General features: G+C 39.2%; 1 protein-coding gene across 1 annotated transcript in view; it reads left to right on the forward strand.

Moving 5' to 3' along the window:
• The window catches only part of EMSY (EMSY transcriptional repressor, BRCA2 interacting), a 39,440-nt gene extending 23,653 nt beyond the window's left edge, over positions 1-15,787 (forward strand). The window contains exons 11-21 of the mRNA XM_050896563.1: positions 417-590; positions 2,877-3,013; positions 4,570-4,743; positions 5,662-5,860; positions 7,055-7,219; positions 7,485-7,643; positions 9,266-9,325; positions 10,381-10,535; positions 11,882-12,445; positions 13,333-13,845; positions 15,421-15,787. Of these exons, the coding sequence (XP_050752520.1) occupies positions 417-590; positions 2,877-3,013; positions 4,570-4,743; positions 5,662-5,860; positions 7,055-7,219; positions 7,485-7,643; positions 9,266-9,325; positions 10,381-10,535; positions 11,882-12,445; positions 13,333-13,845; positions 15,421-15,615 (2,495 nt within the window). The 3' untranslated portion in view covers positions 15,616-15,787. The remainder of the gene's footprint in view (positions 1-416; positions 591-2,876; positions 3,014-4,569; positions 4,744-5,661; positions 5,861-7,054; positions 7,220-7,484; positions 7,644-9,265; positions 9,326-10,380; positions 10,536-11,881; positions 12,446-13,332; positions 13,846-15,420) is intronic.
• The last annotated feature ends 2,322 nt before the right edge of the window (positions 15,788-18,109 follow it).

Genomic DNA, 18,109 nt, shown 5'->3' on the forward strand with positions numbered 1-18,109 from the left:
AAGTGAGAGTATAGGTGTCTTTCAAGAGAGGAAGAGATCAGTTCTGGTAGTGTCATCAGATGCCTAACTCTTGGGCATCTAAGGAAGCAAGTGGCAAACATACAGGCAGAATCTAAACACCTATTGAAAATCAAAATCTTAGGCATCAGGATGTGAATTAAAATATGGCAGTCATGGAACATCTGGTAAAATACTTCAGAAGACTCTTACATTAATTTAAAGTTGGTATATACTTCAATATTGCTTTGTGGATTTAAAAAGTACTAGGAGAATTATAAAGGGTGGTAATAAATTGCAGTGTGGGCTCTCTTTGAATAAAATCTAATGCTTTTTTCCTAAACTAACTTATTTTTCCACAAATACTAGTAGAGGATCATGTTCTAACAGTGAACTTTCTTGTTCTCTCTTTAAAACAGGAACTCAAGCAACATATACGCGGCCAACGGTTAGCCCCTCTATAGGGGCTCGGATGGCTGGAACTCCAGGGGCTGCTACTTACGTGAAAACTACAAGTGGTAGCATCATTACTGTAGTACCAAAATCACTGGCTACGCTGGGAGGGAAGATTATCAGCAGTAATATTGTTTCTGGTAGGCATATCAGTACTTGGATGTTAAGACTTAGTTCAAAAGTAACTTTAGAGTTGCTCTAATTGTTGAGGGCTTTTCTGTGGGTTACATGCTCAAATAATTATTAGGACCTTTATTGGGGAAGTTGTTAATTCAGAAGAAAAATAGCTGAGGATGAAATAATGGGTAGAAGTTGTGGAGGTAAAGTGTTCTTAAGGATTGCAGTAGTTCTTGTGTTTAAGAAGGAAACATCTAATGCGAGGGAAGCCTGGGAGGAAAAGAGAAATGTGGGGGAGGAGAACTACTATATTGTCCTCTGTTAGAGGGCAGAAAGATCAGAAAACTGTATTGGCCCCAGTTTATAGCATTTTATAATCTGGGTGCTGCCCTTTTCTATTCCACTGCACGTCTAAAGAACCAGAATAAAAATTAACTGTCTATGTTAAATTCAACTGTGCAGTCTCCACCTTATCTTGTTCTTCTTTTATCAGTGTCAGCCTGTCTTTCCCTTACCCCATGTTCTAACTTAAGTTTTTCCTCCCAGCCTTGTGCAGACCCTGCTGCTTATCTTTGTTAGTCTGCTGACCAGCCTTAATGCCCTCTGCCAGTATAGCCTCCTAACATAGGGTCTCTTTAGGACCAGGACCAAGCACACTCACACCAGTCACAATTTCTTTAGTATCTGTTTTGAACTTTAACAATGCTAACACAGAGAAGGTCTGCTGCATTTCCTAGCTAGGTGCACACGTACAGCAAGATCTGCTGGGTCTGTTCATCCTGTCTAGTAGTATCTTTAAATTACTCGGAGATCCCCTTGGTGCTTAGCAAAGACCTGACGTGGCACCAGCCAGCTCCCGTCACTGGAAGGTGCCACACAAGCTGTCCAGTAAACCCACTCTGGGGTGTAGTCTGGTAGAGGTACCTCAGTTTTTCAGATCCTGATTTCTACAGAATGATATTTAGGGCTGATACAGTAGCTTCTTTGGGAAGAAGTAACTTTTTTAGCCTGTTGTGGGTATGATGAGTTGTTAAGAAGATTTCTAGATCTACTAGTGAGTTTGTGCACAAATGCAAGTGTTATTCTCCTGAGCACCAGCTAATGCAGGGAAACCCTTGGCTGGTCCTGATAAGGATAATAATGATTGTCCTGAAACAACACAACTCTGGAAGGGATGCCTGCTTTTTTTGTTGTTGTTTCGTGGTGGGGGTGTTTTGGGTTGGTTTTTTGGGGGGTTGGGGGTTTTTTTGTTTGTTTTTTTTGCTCAGGGAGCAGTCTTTAGATGCCTCTGCAGTCACTAGAATTAAGTAAATCATGATCTTGTCTCAGCATGTCTTCCCTTTCCCAGAATTAATAGAATTATTAATCTGAAATATGTAGTGAAGTATCTACAAGCATGGCTAATGGGTAGAAGGTAGTGAGGGGAATCCTTGGGTTTGCAGCTCTGCTGTGACTGAGTGGTACTTTCTTCAAGGAGAAGGTGGAAGGTGTTGATAAAAAGCTGTCTGAGTAGATACTGAAATGGCAGTGTGATAATGCTGATGACTTACATATCGGTATATGTACTCTTGTAGACTGTGGAGGGCTGACCAGAATTACCTGTCACTGCAGGTAAATAAAAACCTGATACAGGGAATGGAACTAATTAAATACTGGGAGAGGAACAGAAATAGCCAACACAGCTCTTAAAAAAAAAAAAAAATAATAAAGACACCCACCCCCCCCCCCTTCTAAACTCAACTTTTAAGAACTGATTGTAAAACAGTAGCATATTTTTCTTTTTTCCTTCTTTCAATCCACTACTCGTCACTTGTATTACAACAGTTCAATGCCAAAAACAGCTGGTATTTCTCTTGACCGGGCGTACCTTCTTGGTATGTAGATTCTTCTACAGAGGTTATTTGTAGAAGAATATTTATCCGTGCAAATAGGACCTTGAGTTGAGTATTAGTGGTGTCCATATCCCCCCCCAATTCTAGCCTTTGAAAAGTTAGACATGTTAGCCTGAGAAAGCTGTATTAAGTCTGCTCTAATTTGTGAGAAGGGGCTGACTTTCCTAATATAGAATAAATTACTCTGTCCTGGGCATGCCTGTTTTTACTATAGGTGAAAGGTTTGTAGAGTGGGCATCTAATCTTTATATGTTGAGTTGGGTGACATACATTCCCATTCCAGATGCCGCCCTTTATTTTTTTGTTGTGCTGTCAGATTTAAATACAATGATTCCTATATAGCTCACCAATTTCTACAGTGGAAGGAAATGTACATGTGATAAACTGCACATTATTTCTTTTCCCACAAAAATTTAGGAACTACAACCAAAATCACTACAATTCCAATGACATCCAAACCCAATGTGATTGTTGTGCAAAAGACTACTGGAAAAGGAACTACAATTCAAGGGCTTCCAGGCAAAAATGTTGTCACAACGCTGTTGAATGCTGGGGTAAGTAAGAGTTTCAAGTCTCAAATTGATAGCCAAGTGACTGGCTGTGTGGTGGCTGCTGCATTCATTCTGCTCAAGTCCCTATTAAAAGCAAATTGTGCATGAGCTCCTTAACAGATACAGCATGCCTTAATGTCAGGGATGTTTGAAAAGGAAGTACGTTTTGCAGGATATGAAAGATGCTTAAAACAAGCTGGGAATGTTCTCAAAGTTAAAGGAAAATAAAAACTTCTGAGCTTGCCTTTTTTGCATGGTTAATGAGTTTGTAACCCTGAAGGGATTAAGTAGGAGGAAATTACTAGAATCTTACCCTGTTTGTGTTCTAGTGAGAACCACGGTCCTGTGTTATAAACTTGCATCTCCAACTGTTTATCTTTTGGATGTAAAGGGCAGGAATAAACTGTCCTTTCACAGGAAGCGTACCACCTTTCAATTTATGTGGTGTGTAACACTGTAACATCCTGTACCTGAGTATTGTATAGTGTTGAACTATTTTTTGGGTAACCTGATGTGTACTAAGAACAAAATCAAGTTTCCAGCTTCAACTGGGTTTACCTATAAGTGCTAGTAAATAAAAAAGATGAACGTGCTTTATGTTCCTAGATAGAACTGTGAGATTTAATGCATTAATCACGTAATCTTTAAAAGTCTACTTGAGTAGCAGAGCTGAGTAGGGAGGGGTTTTTTAAACCTTTTAGGATTTTTTTTTTTTAAGGTTTTGAACTTTCCTAGTTTGCAAAACTTAAAGCTGTATTTTCACACAAGTGGAAATCTCATGATGTTACACAGTAGGAACCACCAGAATGTGATGATATTTCTGAAACAAGTATGGTTCTTGGAATTTCCAGCTACTTGATGGGAATTGGTAGGAATACTGGGAGAACTGGCAACTAATGTTGTTCCTCATCAGGTTTGTTACTATGCAGAGCAAAAAAAAAAAGCATGCTCAATGTCTTTGCTCTTCTTAAGCTACCAGGTGTCTAGCCATATGTCAGCACTATTCCAGAGTCACGTTTCCTGTGAAACAGCTGTGAATCTGCATTTTTTTTTTAATCAAGCGAACTTTTAGTTTAAAAAAAAGTCCATATGTAATGAATGTCTTGGTGATGAGGATAATACAAAGACCTGTATTTAGATAATTTCTTTTTAGAATCTCAATTCAAGTTTTGTAGATGTCTTGCCAAAATGAGTGTTAATAGAAATAAGAGGTTTTAAAAAACATTTGAGAAGGATTTGAGGAAAGCTCCAACTTATGTGAATTCTTTGAAGCAACTTCAAAAAACTTGTCAGTGTCTTTTACTTCTTTTTGTTCAACCCTTCAGAGCTGCTCAAAAGGTAAAGTAATGGAAAAGGGGATTTTGGTAGCTTTTCCATTCAAAGCCATAGGGTTTTTTGTTCTTGGTCTTTGAATGTTTTTTGTATCAATAAGTCTAGTTGCAGCGGCAGGTTGATTTCATGGTACACACACTCACCTGTAACTGTGTATTTTTTTTAGAGAAGTGGGTCTCTCTGAAGAATTTCACTAAGTTAACCTGTAAACTTTGACTTCTCTACAGGGGGAGAAAACTATTCAGGCAGTGCCAGCAGGAGCAAAACCTGCTATCATCACTGCCACAAGACCCATCACAAAAATGATTGTTACACAGCCAAAAGGAATAGGGTCCACGGTCCAGCCAGCCACCAAAATCATCCCAACTAAAATTGTTTATGGTCAGCAAGGGAAAACGCAGGTACAGTGAGGACCCATTTCTGTCTTGAAATGTACCCCTAAATTTTAGTGGGAAGTAAATAATTTTCACTGTGTTGCCGCGTTTGTTGCAGGATTAATATGTATCTATGGGGAATGAGACTTAGGGGTGTAATGAGGTGGCCTTGATTCTGATTTCTTGAGCACAGTGTTTGCATTTGCTAGCTTTTTCTGGAGGCCTAGAGCAAGCCAAAAGGATTTACTATGCCTTTTACATAGCTGAAACTGTCTGGTCATCACTCTAGATGCCTGTTTAAGTCTTACAGCTAATGGCTAGAGCGTGAGAAATAAAGACGCAACATCTGGACATAGGTCATCCATCAAATCTGAGGTTTTATTGAAGTTATTTTCTGGTTAATGTATGTTCAGGTTGTCCCTGCAACCTTGTGTAGTTGGTGGGGCTGTATATAGAGAATCTGGCTTATTTCTGGATGCTCTCAGTTTCAGCTTTTCTCTGGTTACACTTAGTATTTAAAAGAACTAAACTTTTATCAGATATAATATCTTGTATGTCTTGATTGTTCAAGACTGTATTTATTGTGGGCTGTGGAAGAGAGGTGCTTGTCCTTATCAGTGCAGTGCATGTTCCACCTCACTTGCGTAGCTTTCTCTTGTCACACCATAGTTGTATCCAGCCCTGAAGAATTACTGTCTAGTGGTTTATTGTGTTAAGTACTCCAAATTACTGAGTGAGAAGTACTTTCTTGTGCATTGCCATTTACTTGGGGTTTGTAGTTTAATAATCAGAGCTGCTGAATTTACAGGTGGACTTTTTCAGTAAATTATAAATATTATGTAGGTCTTGTAAATTGATCTATTTGAGTAGCACCCTGTACTCTGATTGCTCAGATCTGTTTTCTTGAGTGCTCTTACTATACACAAAATTTGTCTTTCTAATTAGGTTCTCATAAAACCAAAGCCAGTGACATTTCAGGCAACAGTTGTGAGTGAACAAACTAGGCAGTTGGTGACTGAAACGTTACAGCAGGCATCAAGGGTAGCGGAGACAGGAAACTCATCTCTCCCAGAAGCGAAAGAAGAACCGCAAACCTACACCGATAGCAGCTCTTCTTCTACAGAGTCCTCCCAGAGCTCCCAAGGTGTGTATTAGTGTCGCATAAAATACGAATGGACTGTCTCCCAAGCATGCTAGCTAGTTTCGTATAACTCAGTGTCGCCTTTTAGCACAGGTTTTCACCCAGTCTGTTAGCAGTGAGTGTCATTGTTCGCTTCCCTTATGGCTTTATTTATCTTTTATGAGCTATTTACTATATGCCTTCATTTCCTATGTGAAAAGTGGAGATAATAGTTTCTTGCTGGGCTCTGACTTGCTGCTACAATGATTGTGGCCTGCAGCCTGTCCCTCTTTTTGGGGAGTCTGCCAGAGGTACGCAGTGTAGCAGGGTTGTGGTTTTGGTTGGTTTTGGTTTTGTTTTTTTTTTTTTTTGGCAGCCCATGCTCTGCCACCCTCTTTCCTGAGTGTATTGAAGCATTTCTCCACTGCATGACTGAAAGCTGTCATGTGACCAACATAAATTTTGGTCCTTTTATAGGCACACATATGTGCAGCAGGACATATATCAGACATGCAATCCTGATGGGGATGCTGCCGTGGCTTTGAGCCATGATACAGATGCAGCTGTTTGTGTGTAGAGGAGGATAAATAATAGGGCATAAATAACACCCAGCCTTTGGTCAGGAGTGACATCAGGTCAGGGTGTATCACTGCATTAAATACAAGCAAATGTCTCTCAGGGAAACGTGTGTACTTGCGTGCCTTTCAGTCACCTTTTCTATATAATTCTGTAACTGTAGGTCTATACTGCCATTTTAAATAAATTTAAAAAAGTTTTGAAGATTCAACAAACTTATCAAAATTTAGGAGCTGTTAATTCAGAATGCTGAATACGTGTTGATCACCTGAACCGCTAAAAACTTCTGAAAAAGAGTTCAATCCAAGGCACATTCAACATACAAAGAAACCTGCTGAACTTCGATTGTTCAAACCAAAACTTTTACAAACAACTAAGATACAGGATCTTTTTTTTTTTTTTTCCTGGAAACTGTTCATAACATCAGCAGTGTTTTACTTCAAGAGTCAATTGTATTAAAAACTAAAGTGTTGCAGAATGAGAGTATGCATCCTTGGCAGTGTTCAGAACGCTAGTGGATAATGAGTAACCTCGTCTAATTTTGAACTATAGCCCTGCTTTAAAGCAAGAAGTTGGACAAGAGACCTCCAACCCAAAATGGTTCTATTATGACTTGATGTGCATTTGTTCTTTTGCAAACAGATTCTCAGCCTGTAGTCCATGTGATTGCTTCAAGAAGTCAAGATTGGTCAGAACATGAAATTGCTGTGGACACAAGCCCTACAATAATTTACCAGGATGTATCCAGTGAATCTCAGTCAGCTACTTCCACGATAAAAGCTTTGCTGGAACTTCAGCAGACAACAGGTGTGAAAACCCATGCGGTTGTTTAGGATAACTTCAAAGCTTATTACTTGCTTAAGCAGCAGTTTGTAATAAGTTTTGTAATTGAAAAGCACCTATCTTGAATCAGCTTGATTCCTTTCTTCTTACCCTGTAACAGTTTGTTTGAATCTATTACGTAAAGTTCACTATCTATTTAATTAAACTTTTGCATTTGTATTGGAGGTTTATTTTATTATGGAGGTTTATACATTGGAGGTTTATTTTATGTTTTTCTTTTCTTCTAAAGCAGTGAAGGAAAAGTTAGAATCGAAGCCAAGGCAACCTACCATTGACTTGAGCCAAATGGCTGTCCCAATCCAGATGACCCAAGAAAAGAGGCATTCTCCAGAAAGTCCTTCAATTGCTGTAGTCGAGTCGGAATTAGTTGCTGAATATATCACAACTGGTAAGTGACTAAGGTAGTGTGATGGTGGGTTTGCGGTTGAAGTCTGGGGACTTAATTTTGGAGTTTTCTTACAAGGGGTTTCATTTTTGTGTTTTCACTATAATTTGCTGTAGAGGAAATGAGTCTTTTCTTCCACTCTTGAGACCCTGTGCAGGGGACAGAGATTGCATCTGCTTTTGCGGGGCATAGTGGAGAATGTTTCGAACTGAAACAAAGGGTTGTTGCTTCAAGACATCCTAGTTGAACAGATTTTCTGTTCGCTGATCTGATGGAGAGGACAGGCTGTCCCACTTGTCTTTTAAGGAAAATGTCTAGGAAGGGAAAAGTAGAAAATGAAGTTACAGGAAATGTATACTGTTTTTTGTACATACCGAGAGGAGTCAGACTTTGAGTTAATTTAACCCATATTTGCGCAATGTTACTTGCTTACCAGGACTAAGTAGGTTTTTAAGCCAGGTGTGTATTTAGCATGCTAATGTAATTCCCAGTTTCCTCATTTGCTAGAAGGGTTTGAGCTGCTAAATTTGCACTTTTTAAACAAATAAATTATTCAAATTGAAATTATGGTAGGGATTCAGCTCTTAACTTTTTAAACTCCTGACTCCTCCTGTCTGGTTGTCCATTTTGTGTAAGTCCTTGACTCCCTTGTATTTCTGATGCTCCCTACTACCCCAGAACACTAGGTGCGAGTCACTTCCCGTACGTACGTGAGAGGATCAAATTACCTGTTTTCCATTTTAATTTCTTAAGTCCACATTATTTGTCTCCCTACTTTATTTGGAAAATGAAAGCAAAATTGTGTTGAAAATCCGCATTGGAAAAGAAGAATAAACTTGATTATATTAAATTGTATAAGTACATATCTGTAACTCCAGTGTTTTTAGTGTTAAATGTCTAATCTGATATTTTCATTTTTCATTTGCTCTGTACCTCCTCCCTTTGCTTCCATCCCTTGTATGGTCTAAATTTAAGTTGTGTGAAATCGGAGCTGGGGGGGATGTTATTGTTATTCTTTTAAATAACACTTACTGTATCTGGCTTCAATTTTGAATGTTTGAGTCATGCTCCCTTGGATCTCTTTTAAAACAAACTCAAAAGTACAATAAATAGTGTTAAAGTGATCTCCAATTAACAGTCAGTTATCTTCACTGACGCAGATGCTGTGCATTGAGCTTCTGTTCAAGGTTCCAGTTTTTGCTGGGTGTTGCTGTAAAAGTTGATGTAAGATAGGAATCTGCCAGAGAAATGCAGGCTGCTGTGGGTTGACTAGCAGCAGTTTCTGCTACAGCACAAAACCCGTTACATTGCTCTTACGTTTTTGTCCCTTCCCCCAGTTTCTGTGAACACTGCCAGGGAATGCAGGTAATTCAGTGTATCTTTTTGTTTTAATTTGTGCTTCTCAGGATTCATCAGTAATCCACGTAGCTATACATTCTGCTAAAAATTCAGTAGTAAGATAGTAGACAGTCTGTAATCTGTTGTGAAATCTCCTGCATGCGCCTAGACCAAAGGATTAGGCACACTTTAATCTATATGGGAGCTGGGATTCAGCATGTGCTTCCTCGTGAGATGAAGGGAGCGGTTCACACATCTTAGTGTCACCATTTTTTGTCTGTCTGCAGACTCAGGAAGACAACACTGTATTGGTTCACATTCGGAAGAATATCTACACAACCATATAGGTTAGAAACTTTATTTTTAAATGAAGCTTTCAATTGTGCAGGAACTGTTGGGGGATATCCACGACGGATCTGGCACAGCATGCAGGCCGGTATTGATATTATCCGACTCCTTTCTTGGAGTGGGAAAGTAAAATTATCGTATTAATTCAAAATATGGCCTTTCTTTTAACTTCCAAGAAGGTCACTAGAGACTTTTAAAGTTTTGTTACAACTGAATTTAAACTTTGCTTGTTCTCCTTCAGTTATTAATTATTTTGTAACTAAAAAGTTAATTAAAGCAAGTTACATATATACATATTAGTATGGACAGGCATAAAGTAATTTGGATTCATGTCTTATCAGTGACTGCAATATAGAATGGTTTGTGGTTTTTTTCCTCAGCAGAAGATCATTTCTCTGTCAATCCACTATTTAATTACAGAGCCATCACCATAGCTCCATAACTCATGCTGGATCTGTTCTAAAAAGTGACATAGACCCATGACAAGGTCTCCATTTTTTGGTCTGTGATTTCTGATCAACCTCACTTGCTTTCATAATACTCAAACGTTTTCTAATTGCTAATCTTTCAAATTTAGCCGATGCTCTGGAGAGCATTTCTTGCAGTTTATCAGCGGTAGAAATTCAGTGAGCAAGGCTTGCTGTTCTTAATTGCAGTCAATTGTGCAAGTGCTTTTAACAGTGTAAAAACCACAGAATAACTTGTGCTCTACAGTGTTACGCTGGTGCTGTATAAAGAACCCAGCTGAAAGTCGAGTATAAATTCTGCTTGCAGAGTTGGTGTGTTGGGAGAGGGAGGCCAAAGGAGGTTTGGACGAAGTGTGATTAATTAGGAAACGGAGACAAAAGCAAAACCCCTGAGTTGCTGCTTTAAGAGGCTGCTTAGAATAGATCTACACTTTAAGGTTGAAGCTAGCATACAGTAAAAGATGTTTTTCATACTCAGATCTTTATTTCACTCATATATGCTTTCAGTTGAAGCTTAAATGTAAAGCCAATAGTTGAAGTTACTGCAGTTAGTTCTGGAGAAGTGCCACTGACCTCTTTACTTTCAGTCAGTCATCGGTCCCAGCCCCACCAGCAGTCATCTCAGCCCCAGAGGACTCTGCTGCAGCATGTGGCTCAGTCGCAGACAGCAACGCAGACTTCTGTTGTGGTGAAATCTATCCCCGCATCCTCCACAGGCGCAATTACCCATATCATGCAGCAGGTTGTACCCTTTCTTTTCCCAACAGTCTATAAACAGCAGTAGGTTATATGAATTATATAGGACGAGGGCTTGTTCTGAATGTGTCATGTTGCTGCTGCTGAAAATGCTAAGTGTAAGGGCAAATTAATAATTTTAATATTGCCTGTTTTGATGGTGAGAGTGGTGGGATAAAAGGGAAGCAGTTAACGAGATTACTTGAGACGGTTAAGTAAGAGGTATTAACAGCCACTGTGGAAAAGATAGTGCTTCCTAGATCAGTTCTTGCTATCCATATGTCATCTCTTCCACAGCAACAAGCTGCTTTTTTCTATACGTTGTATTGCAAGGGCCTAGGCTCTTTAGATTACGTTGGTGTTAGTGTAGGGGGAAGAGGGATGAAGCAGAATCTGGTCAGTATACAGAGCACACAGTGTCTTTTTCATTTGAGGGCTTTAGTTTGTGAGTAGGCAAACTTCTCTGAATCAAAAAGTAAGATCGTATGTAGACCAGTCCCGTGAGGACCCAAAACACTTCAAACAAACAGTGTAGCTTGCAGTGAAATCTTACTGAAGCCACTCCGATGCCTTTGTTCAAGACCTGCTCAGCTCTGCAGTGCTGTAGCTTCTAGGAACTTCAGCTGTGGACCAGGACAGTACTGTGTTAGGGTTATAAACCCACTTCAGAGAGTGTATTTTCACAGGTGTTTGAGGAGGCTGCTTCATCTTGCTAAGGCCATTTATTAATACCTTTATACCATGGTATACAAAACATAGTAACGTAGATCTCTTGCTCCCTCAAATCCTCAAAAAAACCCAACAAAGTTTGTGCAATGCCCAAGAAAAATTGCAATAAAATTCTGAGGAAGGAAGGAGAAGAGAGGATCTGTGCTGAAGTAGGGTAGACTGGAGGTATATGGGGAGCCGCAGAAGAAATCATGAAGATGACTAGGCTCTCAGAGGCAGAATAAGAATTTATTGTACAGAGAGGCTCTGGCTTTAATGAGGAGCTACTGGTTCAACCACCTGCTAATCCCTGCTGCTTCATATCCAACTGCCATGCAACCTTAGGGGCTTTGAACCTTGGTCTGACACACACGAGGGCTACATAATCTCCACCGAGGATTAGTTATGCGGTTAATGTTGTCACATAGAGACATACCACGTTTTAACATGATAAAAATAGCTATTGATTGCTTACGTATTGTGGAATCTCTGTATAAGGGTATCTTTTTATACATGGATTGGGAGTCTGTAATGGTAAAGTAAGTTAAAGTAGTCCAGTTGAAACATTAAAAATTCTTTTTAGATTGTGTATTCTTATAATTAGTATTTCTCTTTACTAACTTGCTCTAACTTCTTCTTGTTAAGGCCTTAAGCAGTCACACTGCATTTACCAAACACAGTGAACAACTTGGAACTGAGGAAGGAGAAGTGGAAGAGATGGACACCTTAGATCCTCAGACTGGCCTGTTTTACAGATCTGCCCTGACACAATCGCAGGCACAAAAACAGCAAAAACTGAGTCAGCCGCAGCTGGAACAGACTCAACTGCAAGTGAAAACTCTGCAGTGTTTCCAGACTAAGCAGAAGCAGACAATCCACCTGCAGGCCGATCAAATCCAGCACAAACTCCCACAAATGCCCCAGCTTTCTATAAGGCATCAAAAGCTAACCCCCCTGCAGCAAGAGCAAGCACAGACCAAACCAGATGCACAGCACCCCCCACACCACATGATGGCCAAAGAAAGGCAACTCCCTACCTTAGTGGCACAGCCACAGCAAACTGTAGTACAGGTGCTTGCAGTAAAAACCACGCAGCAGCTGCCCAAACTGCAACAGGCACCAACGGCACAAAAAATCTACGTGCAACCCCAACCCCCCCAGAGTCAAATGCAGCTACCTGCCTCTTCAGAGAAACAGCCAGCAAGCCAGGTAACGGAATATTGATAGCATGCAAAATACACGTCGCTGTTCAAGGAAAAAAAAAAAAAAAAAAAAAATCAAAACACCAACCCTGTTGCTGTAGCAGTGTTTTGTCCTGGCAAGAGAGAACTCCTCATTCCGCTGGTATTAATTACCCCATCAGAAGGTTGACACTAGGAAAGAGAAGCACATGTTATAGGGGAAAAATCCGTAGAGCTCACAAACGTGTTTTGTTGGACAGTTTTTATGAATTTCTGCCACCATTGGTGCATGGAATTTGTCCCTAATTATTTTCTTTTAATTTTTAGATATGACACGTTATTAATTTCCGTTCCCGTAGCACTTTTTATTTCTGTGGAAATAAAGATGAATACACTGCAGTCTCCTAAGGCTCTCCATTGTACGTCTTCCTTTGTAGTTTACATCTTCCTGAAGTTATATGGCTTTCATGTACAGGAGTAATTTGATTTTCCTTGGGAGGGGAAAATGTAAAGACTGAGGAATGTGGAAAAAAAAAAAAAAGTATTTGAACTAACTCCAGAAAAGTACAATTTTTTTCTTTTTTTTTTTTTTTTGGCCCTTTCAGGAATACATGTGAAAACAAGAGGGTTAACAAACATCACATGGGGATGTAAATCCCAAAGGAAAACGAGGCTGCTGTGGTGTTATACTGCTACAATCCTTATCTAGCAGCCTAAAAAGCTGCTTTTCCCCAGGCTTCAATTAACTGTTACCGTATCATTGCTAATTCCTTTGTTAAAACACTGAGTTTCAACTGTCTTCCTAATAGCAAGTATGTTGTTTGTGCCATACTGTCCTTGGAAATATTGATTAGATTTTCAATAAAAAAAAAAAAAATCTAGCTGTAACATGCACAACAAAAATTTGATTTTCAGGTGCAGCATCCAATTATAACGCAAGGATCCACTGTTACAAAGATAACTTTTGCGGGGCGTCAGCCTCCTTCTGTTTCAAAGGTAGCAGGTGGCAGTTCTGTGCCCAAACTGGCATTGCCGGTTACCAGCCTATTTCCCATGCAGGCATCCGCGAAGACAGCAGTAGCAGATATTTTGAGAGTGTCTATGGTGGAAGCTCAGATTGATACAAACGTAGAACATACGATAGTGGATCCCCCAAACGAGGCCATGTCCACTAGTAAACCCGCTAGCGAAGCAGAGTCGTCACCTTGTACCCAGGTGCCGAGGGTGACTGCAGTAGGGATGACGGCAACTTCCATCCCCCAGCAACAGACATGTACAGAATCCAGTTCAAGTCCTCCTGCTGTTGGTCCTACTTTAACAGAGAGGAAACTCGATGCACAAGGAATGCCTACAACAAACCAGTTTATACACATTCAGAATATATCACAAAAGAAAGCTGAAGAGAGTTCATCAGAAATTGTTATCCAGGTAAGAGAAGACCAGAGCAAATAAGGCAAAGGTTGAGCAGAGCAAACTCGTGTCTAATGTGATGATAGCAACTGAACGATGTTCGAGTATTTTTTGTTTTCCTTCCCCAGTTTTTGGTTCTTTTCCTACTCTTATGCTTGTAACAGATTACTACTTGAAAGTGTGCAATTCTTCTTAAATTGAGCTCGAGTTTCTCTAGCACTGTATCATGCACTGTGTCCTCGGTGTCTTCCTTGTTCTGTTAAGAAAACAAGTTCATCTAATTTTACAAAGTACTTTTTAAATGCTTAAAAATGTGACCTTCAACACTTGCAATGGAACTATGATCTAGAATTTTCTATAGTATCTATTAATGTTACCTCTGAGTATAAAATTAGCGCAAAACATGAAGTAATGGGGTTCTACTTAACTGGGAAAGTTCAGCAAATAAGGTCTGGATTCAGAAGAAAGCTTGTTAACTTATAACCAGTCTTATGACTTTTGAGATAAAAAGACTATTGATCTTTAGCCTAAATGCTTTGAGTCATTGCCTGACTGATAATTGATATTTTCATTGATTCTGCTGTCTTAAATATGATGTTTTATGATGTAATACATGGTCAGAATGTCAACTGAGGAAGTATTTAAGTCATCCGAGGACTCATAGGGGTGTAATACGAATCTTTGTAGACAAGTTGGCATGGTATATGTTCACACAAATGATAGCGTGGATTGAAATGGTTTTATTGTGTATCATATTTGTGTCACAGTGAAAATGCTTCTGATGTGAGAAATAATTTGTGTACAGAGCTTTCAAATTTTTCATGCTACTTTGTAAAATCTTCATTGCAGCTAACTTCGCTTTTGTAGAAATCATCATTTTTGTACTCATTTTTAGTCCTCATTTCCCTAAATAGACAAAGGTAGATTTCTATTTTACTTCAACTCTGTATGCTTTGAGAATCTGTATTGTTTATCATTGTGGCATGCTGCGAGCCGTTTCAAAAGTAAAATACTGCCCAGAATTTCAGTTGCATAAAGTTGTAGATTTAGTTTCTAGAACTTATGAAAGTATAAGCAGAAATAAATAGCTTAGATCTGTTGTGTTTCCTCAGCCTCTATGCTGCTGCAGCTCTGAGCAGGGCCAGAGCTTGTATCGTATTGTATACAAAAAACACGGCACATCCTTATATCTGAATGTCTTGTCTGAAAAAGAGAAGAAAAAGATAAGGCTGAAGGAAGTATTATCTCTGCTTTGCGTTTGAGGGATGATGGATGGTGGGCATTGGTGGTTTAGCTGTTGGTTGTGCTGTCGCAGACCTTTAGTGAAGATCCGAGGCCAAAATCAGTGAAGATCCGAGGCCAAAATCAGTGCCTTAAGAGCAAGATTACTCAAATTTTATCTTTCACAACTTAGTCTGGTGAAAGGGTGCTTTGAAGCTTTAGCTAACGTAATGTAACATGCAACGGGCCTTAGCTAGGGAAAATTGCTCTTGGAAACCGAATATCCCTTTTCCATGAGTACCTGCGCTTGCGCAGATGCCTTTACCTGTGCAAATTGTGCGTGTTAAAACTCAAATCTTTTCTTTCTTTCAGACTATCCCTCACTATTCCATCCCTTGTCACTCCAGCTCCAATGTGGTAGTGGAACCCAGCGGGCTCCTGGAGCTCAACAACTTCACCAGTCAGCGCCTCGACGATGAGGAGACGGCAATGGAGCAAGATGTGGACAGTAGCACTGAGGACGGCACTGAGCCCAGCCCCTCTCGAAGTTCTGCTGAACAATCCTAAGGAATTGGGACACTGGAGTGCACTTTAAAAATATCTTGGGATTTTGAGTATCCAAGATGCCCTTGTATTGTGATGTCTTAGAGCACTTTGCCTATTAGAGTTGTTCATTGGACCCTTGAAGCATCAGTGTGTTTTAACAAGACGGTATTGCAAAAGCTGCATCTTAAAAATTATTTCCAAAAAAAAAAAAAAAAAAAAAAAGATGTAGTTACCGAGATTTAGTAAACCTGTGACAGTGGAATGTACTCCTGTTAAAAAGCGAATCTGTAGCGAATTCTACAGCTCGTGCTATTGAAGCCCTTGCCCAGATACTGAAACAGCTTTCAGTGAAAAGGGATTGTTTATTTTGCTGTGTCTTTTTGTTAGCTATTGAGCAAAACACCATCGAAAAAAGAGAATGTTTAATAAATATTTGTATTTTTAAATAGCATGTGAGAGAAAAAGTGTCTCTGACAGTGCTGGAAAAGCCCCAGGAATTTTGGAATTGGTTAGCTTTCTTGCACTTGTGCTCACTTAGAGTTAAGATTTTTTCATAAGCCTAAAAATATAGTTTATTTTTTTTAAATTCTTGTTGGTGAATCTTTGGAAATAAGCAAAATCACGAACTGGTAGCAAAGTGGATTTGCTAGTGGATTTTTGTTTTCATGCTTTACAAGAAGTAGGGTAACGGTGTATGAGGCATTTCTTTGTGCCATAAGCACATGAAATGCTCATCGACTCTAGCTAATCTTTGATTATTTATTTAAATATAAGATTTCAAGTGAGGCCAAGTTGTTTAAAAAGTTCCTGTGAAACAGGCAGGTGTGTTAATTCTAATACGGAGTGGGGGGATGTATTTTGCTATAAATCAGTTTTTCAAAATTGGGGATAAGTGGTTCAGCATCTTTCAAAGTTGAACCTCTGAATTTAGAAGTGAGCTAAGGCTTTTAAAAATCTGTATTTTACTCTTACATGCTGTTTTTAAAGTGACCATTTTGGGAGTTTAAAAGTTTAAATCAGTATACAGTGGTAGGTTTCAGAAATTAGCCTTATGACTTGGCTTGTCGAAGCAATACATTGGGTTTTTGTGATAGTTACAAGCCACAGAGAGAGGTTTGGGTTCAGATGGGATAAGAGAACCAGTTTTAATACATTCTGCTAATGAAGACAATACTTTTTTTTTTTTTCCAAATGTATATAAAAACACGTTTTTAACTGTTTTGTATAGATTTCATTATAAATAACTAAGCATTTTAAGACTTTGACATATCGTTTAATTGTATATACATCTATCAGCCTAACTGCCCACTTTTTGGTGCTGAAGTACTACTGTAAGTAGATTTCATCCAAAGTCTAATACAGCTTTTTGCGTCAGTCTTTTTTTTTTTTTAAGCTGTGATTTTACTGTTGATATTGTAGTTAAGATTAAATTCCAACTAGAGTAACTCAAACTAAAAATACAAAACCTAAAAAACCATTTATCTTACTTGTCCTGAGTATCCACCTATGTAAGAACATGCAGTAACCCCTAGATGGTGCTGCTGTTTTTTCATCTAACCTCAGTTATTTTATAAATTCAGTCCCCATGACTTTCCTACACTTTTTTCCCTTCTGTTTTCCATCAGCATTAGTTCCAAAATAATGTAGTTTATTATGACGGAGACGTGTCCTGATAAATTCAACGTGCAAATGCCGGAATAGTGGGTTAGGAAACGGATTATTTTTGCGTTACCTGTGTGTTGGAATAGGCATTGGTTTGGTTTCTGCTGTACTTAGTGCTCAGGATGGAAGAGAATAATATGTATGAAACATAACATATTTCTTTCTCTAGTAAAAAAAAAAAAAAATTACCAGTATGCCATTCTAGGTAGTTCAGGTCTTGATAGTTGTTTGGGAGCTTTTACTCTTGTTTTAGTGAAATAACGGTGACCGCCAAGAATGACCAAGTTACGATCTAACTCCTGGAAGTTCCACATGACTACAGAATGACAAAAAGCGATTTAATACAGATTTTACTGCCAGTGGGATTGGACAGTCTGTTGTGCTTTGCAGATGCCAGCGTAAGGCATAGCCTGTAGTTTTCCACACGCAGTTACGAAAAGCCCGAAGCAGATGACACGCGCTTCGTCTGGCTTGTATCACATTTTCGTTGTCACCTGGGGTCTTGCAGTGTTTTGAGTGTCCCTGGCATATCTAGGACTGAAAGGCCGTGAGAATATAAAGTAGAGCAAGATTCTTCTGAAGCGCTTTTGCCCAAGGACTTTGCCTTAAATTATGGTTTCGGGTGAATGTATATGCTCTCTCCAGCCAAAAAGGGATACTAAGAAACGGCATAAGGTGAATTTGACACTCCTAATGCGTTAAGTATATTGCTGAGTTCTGGTGCAATTTATTCCGATGTTTTATGTCAGACTTTTGTTTGCATCTTTAGTGATGACTTTACAGCAAAGGTATGAACAACTACAGTGAGCTGTGTGACAGTTCCTTGAAGACAGCAAATCTTCTAAAACACGAA

Source organism: Gymnogyps californianus, chromosome 1, assembly GCF_018139145.2.
Source record: "Gymnogyps californianus isolate 813 chromosome 1, ASM1813914v2, whole genome shotgun sequence".
Lineage (NCBI taxonomy): Eukaryota > Metazoa > Chordata > Aves > Accipitriformes > Cathartidae > Gymnogyps > Gymnogyps californianus.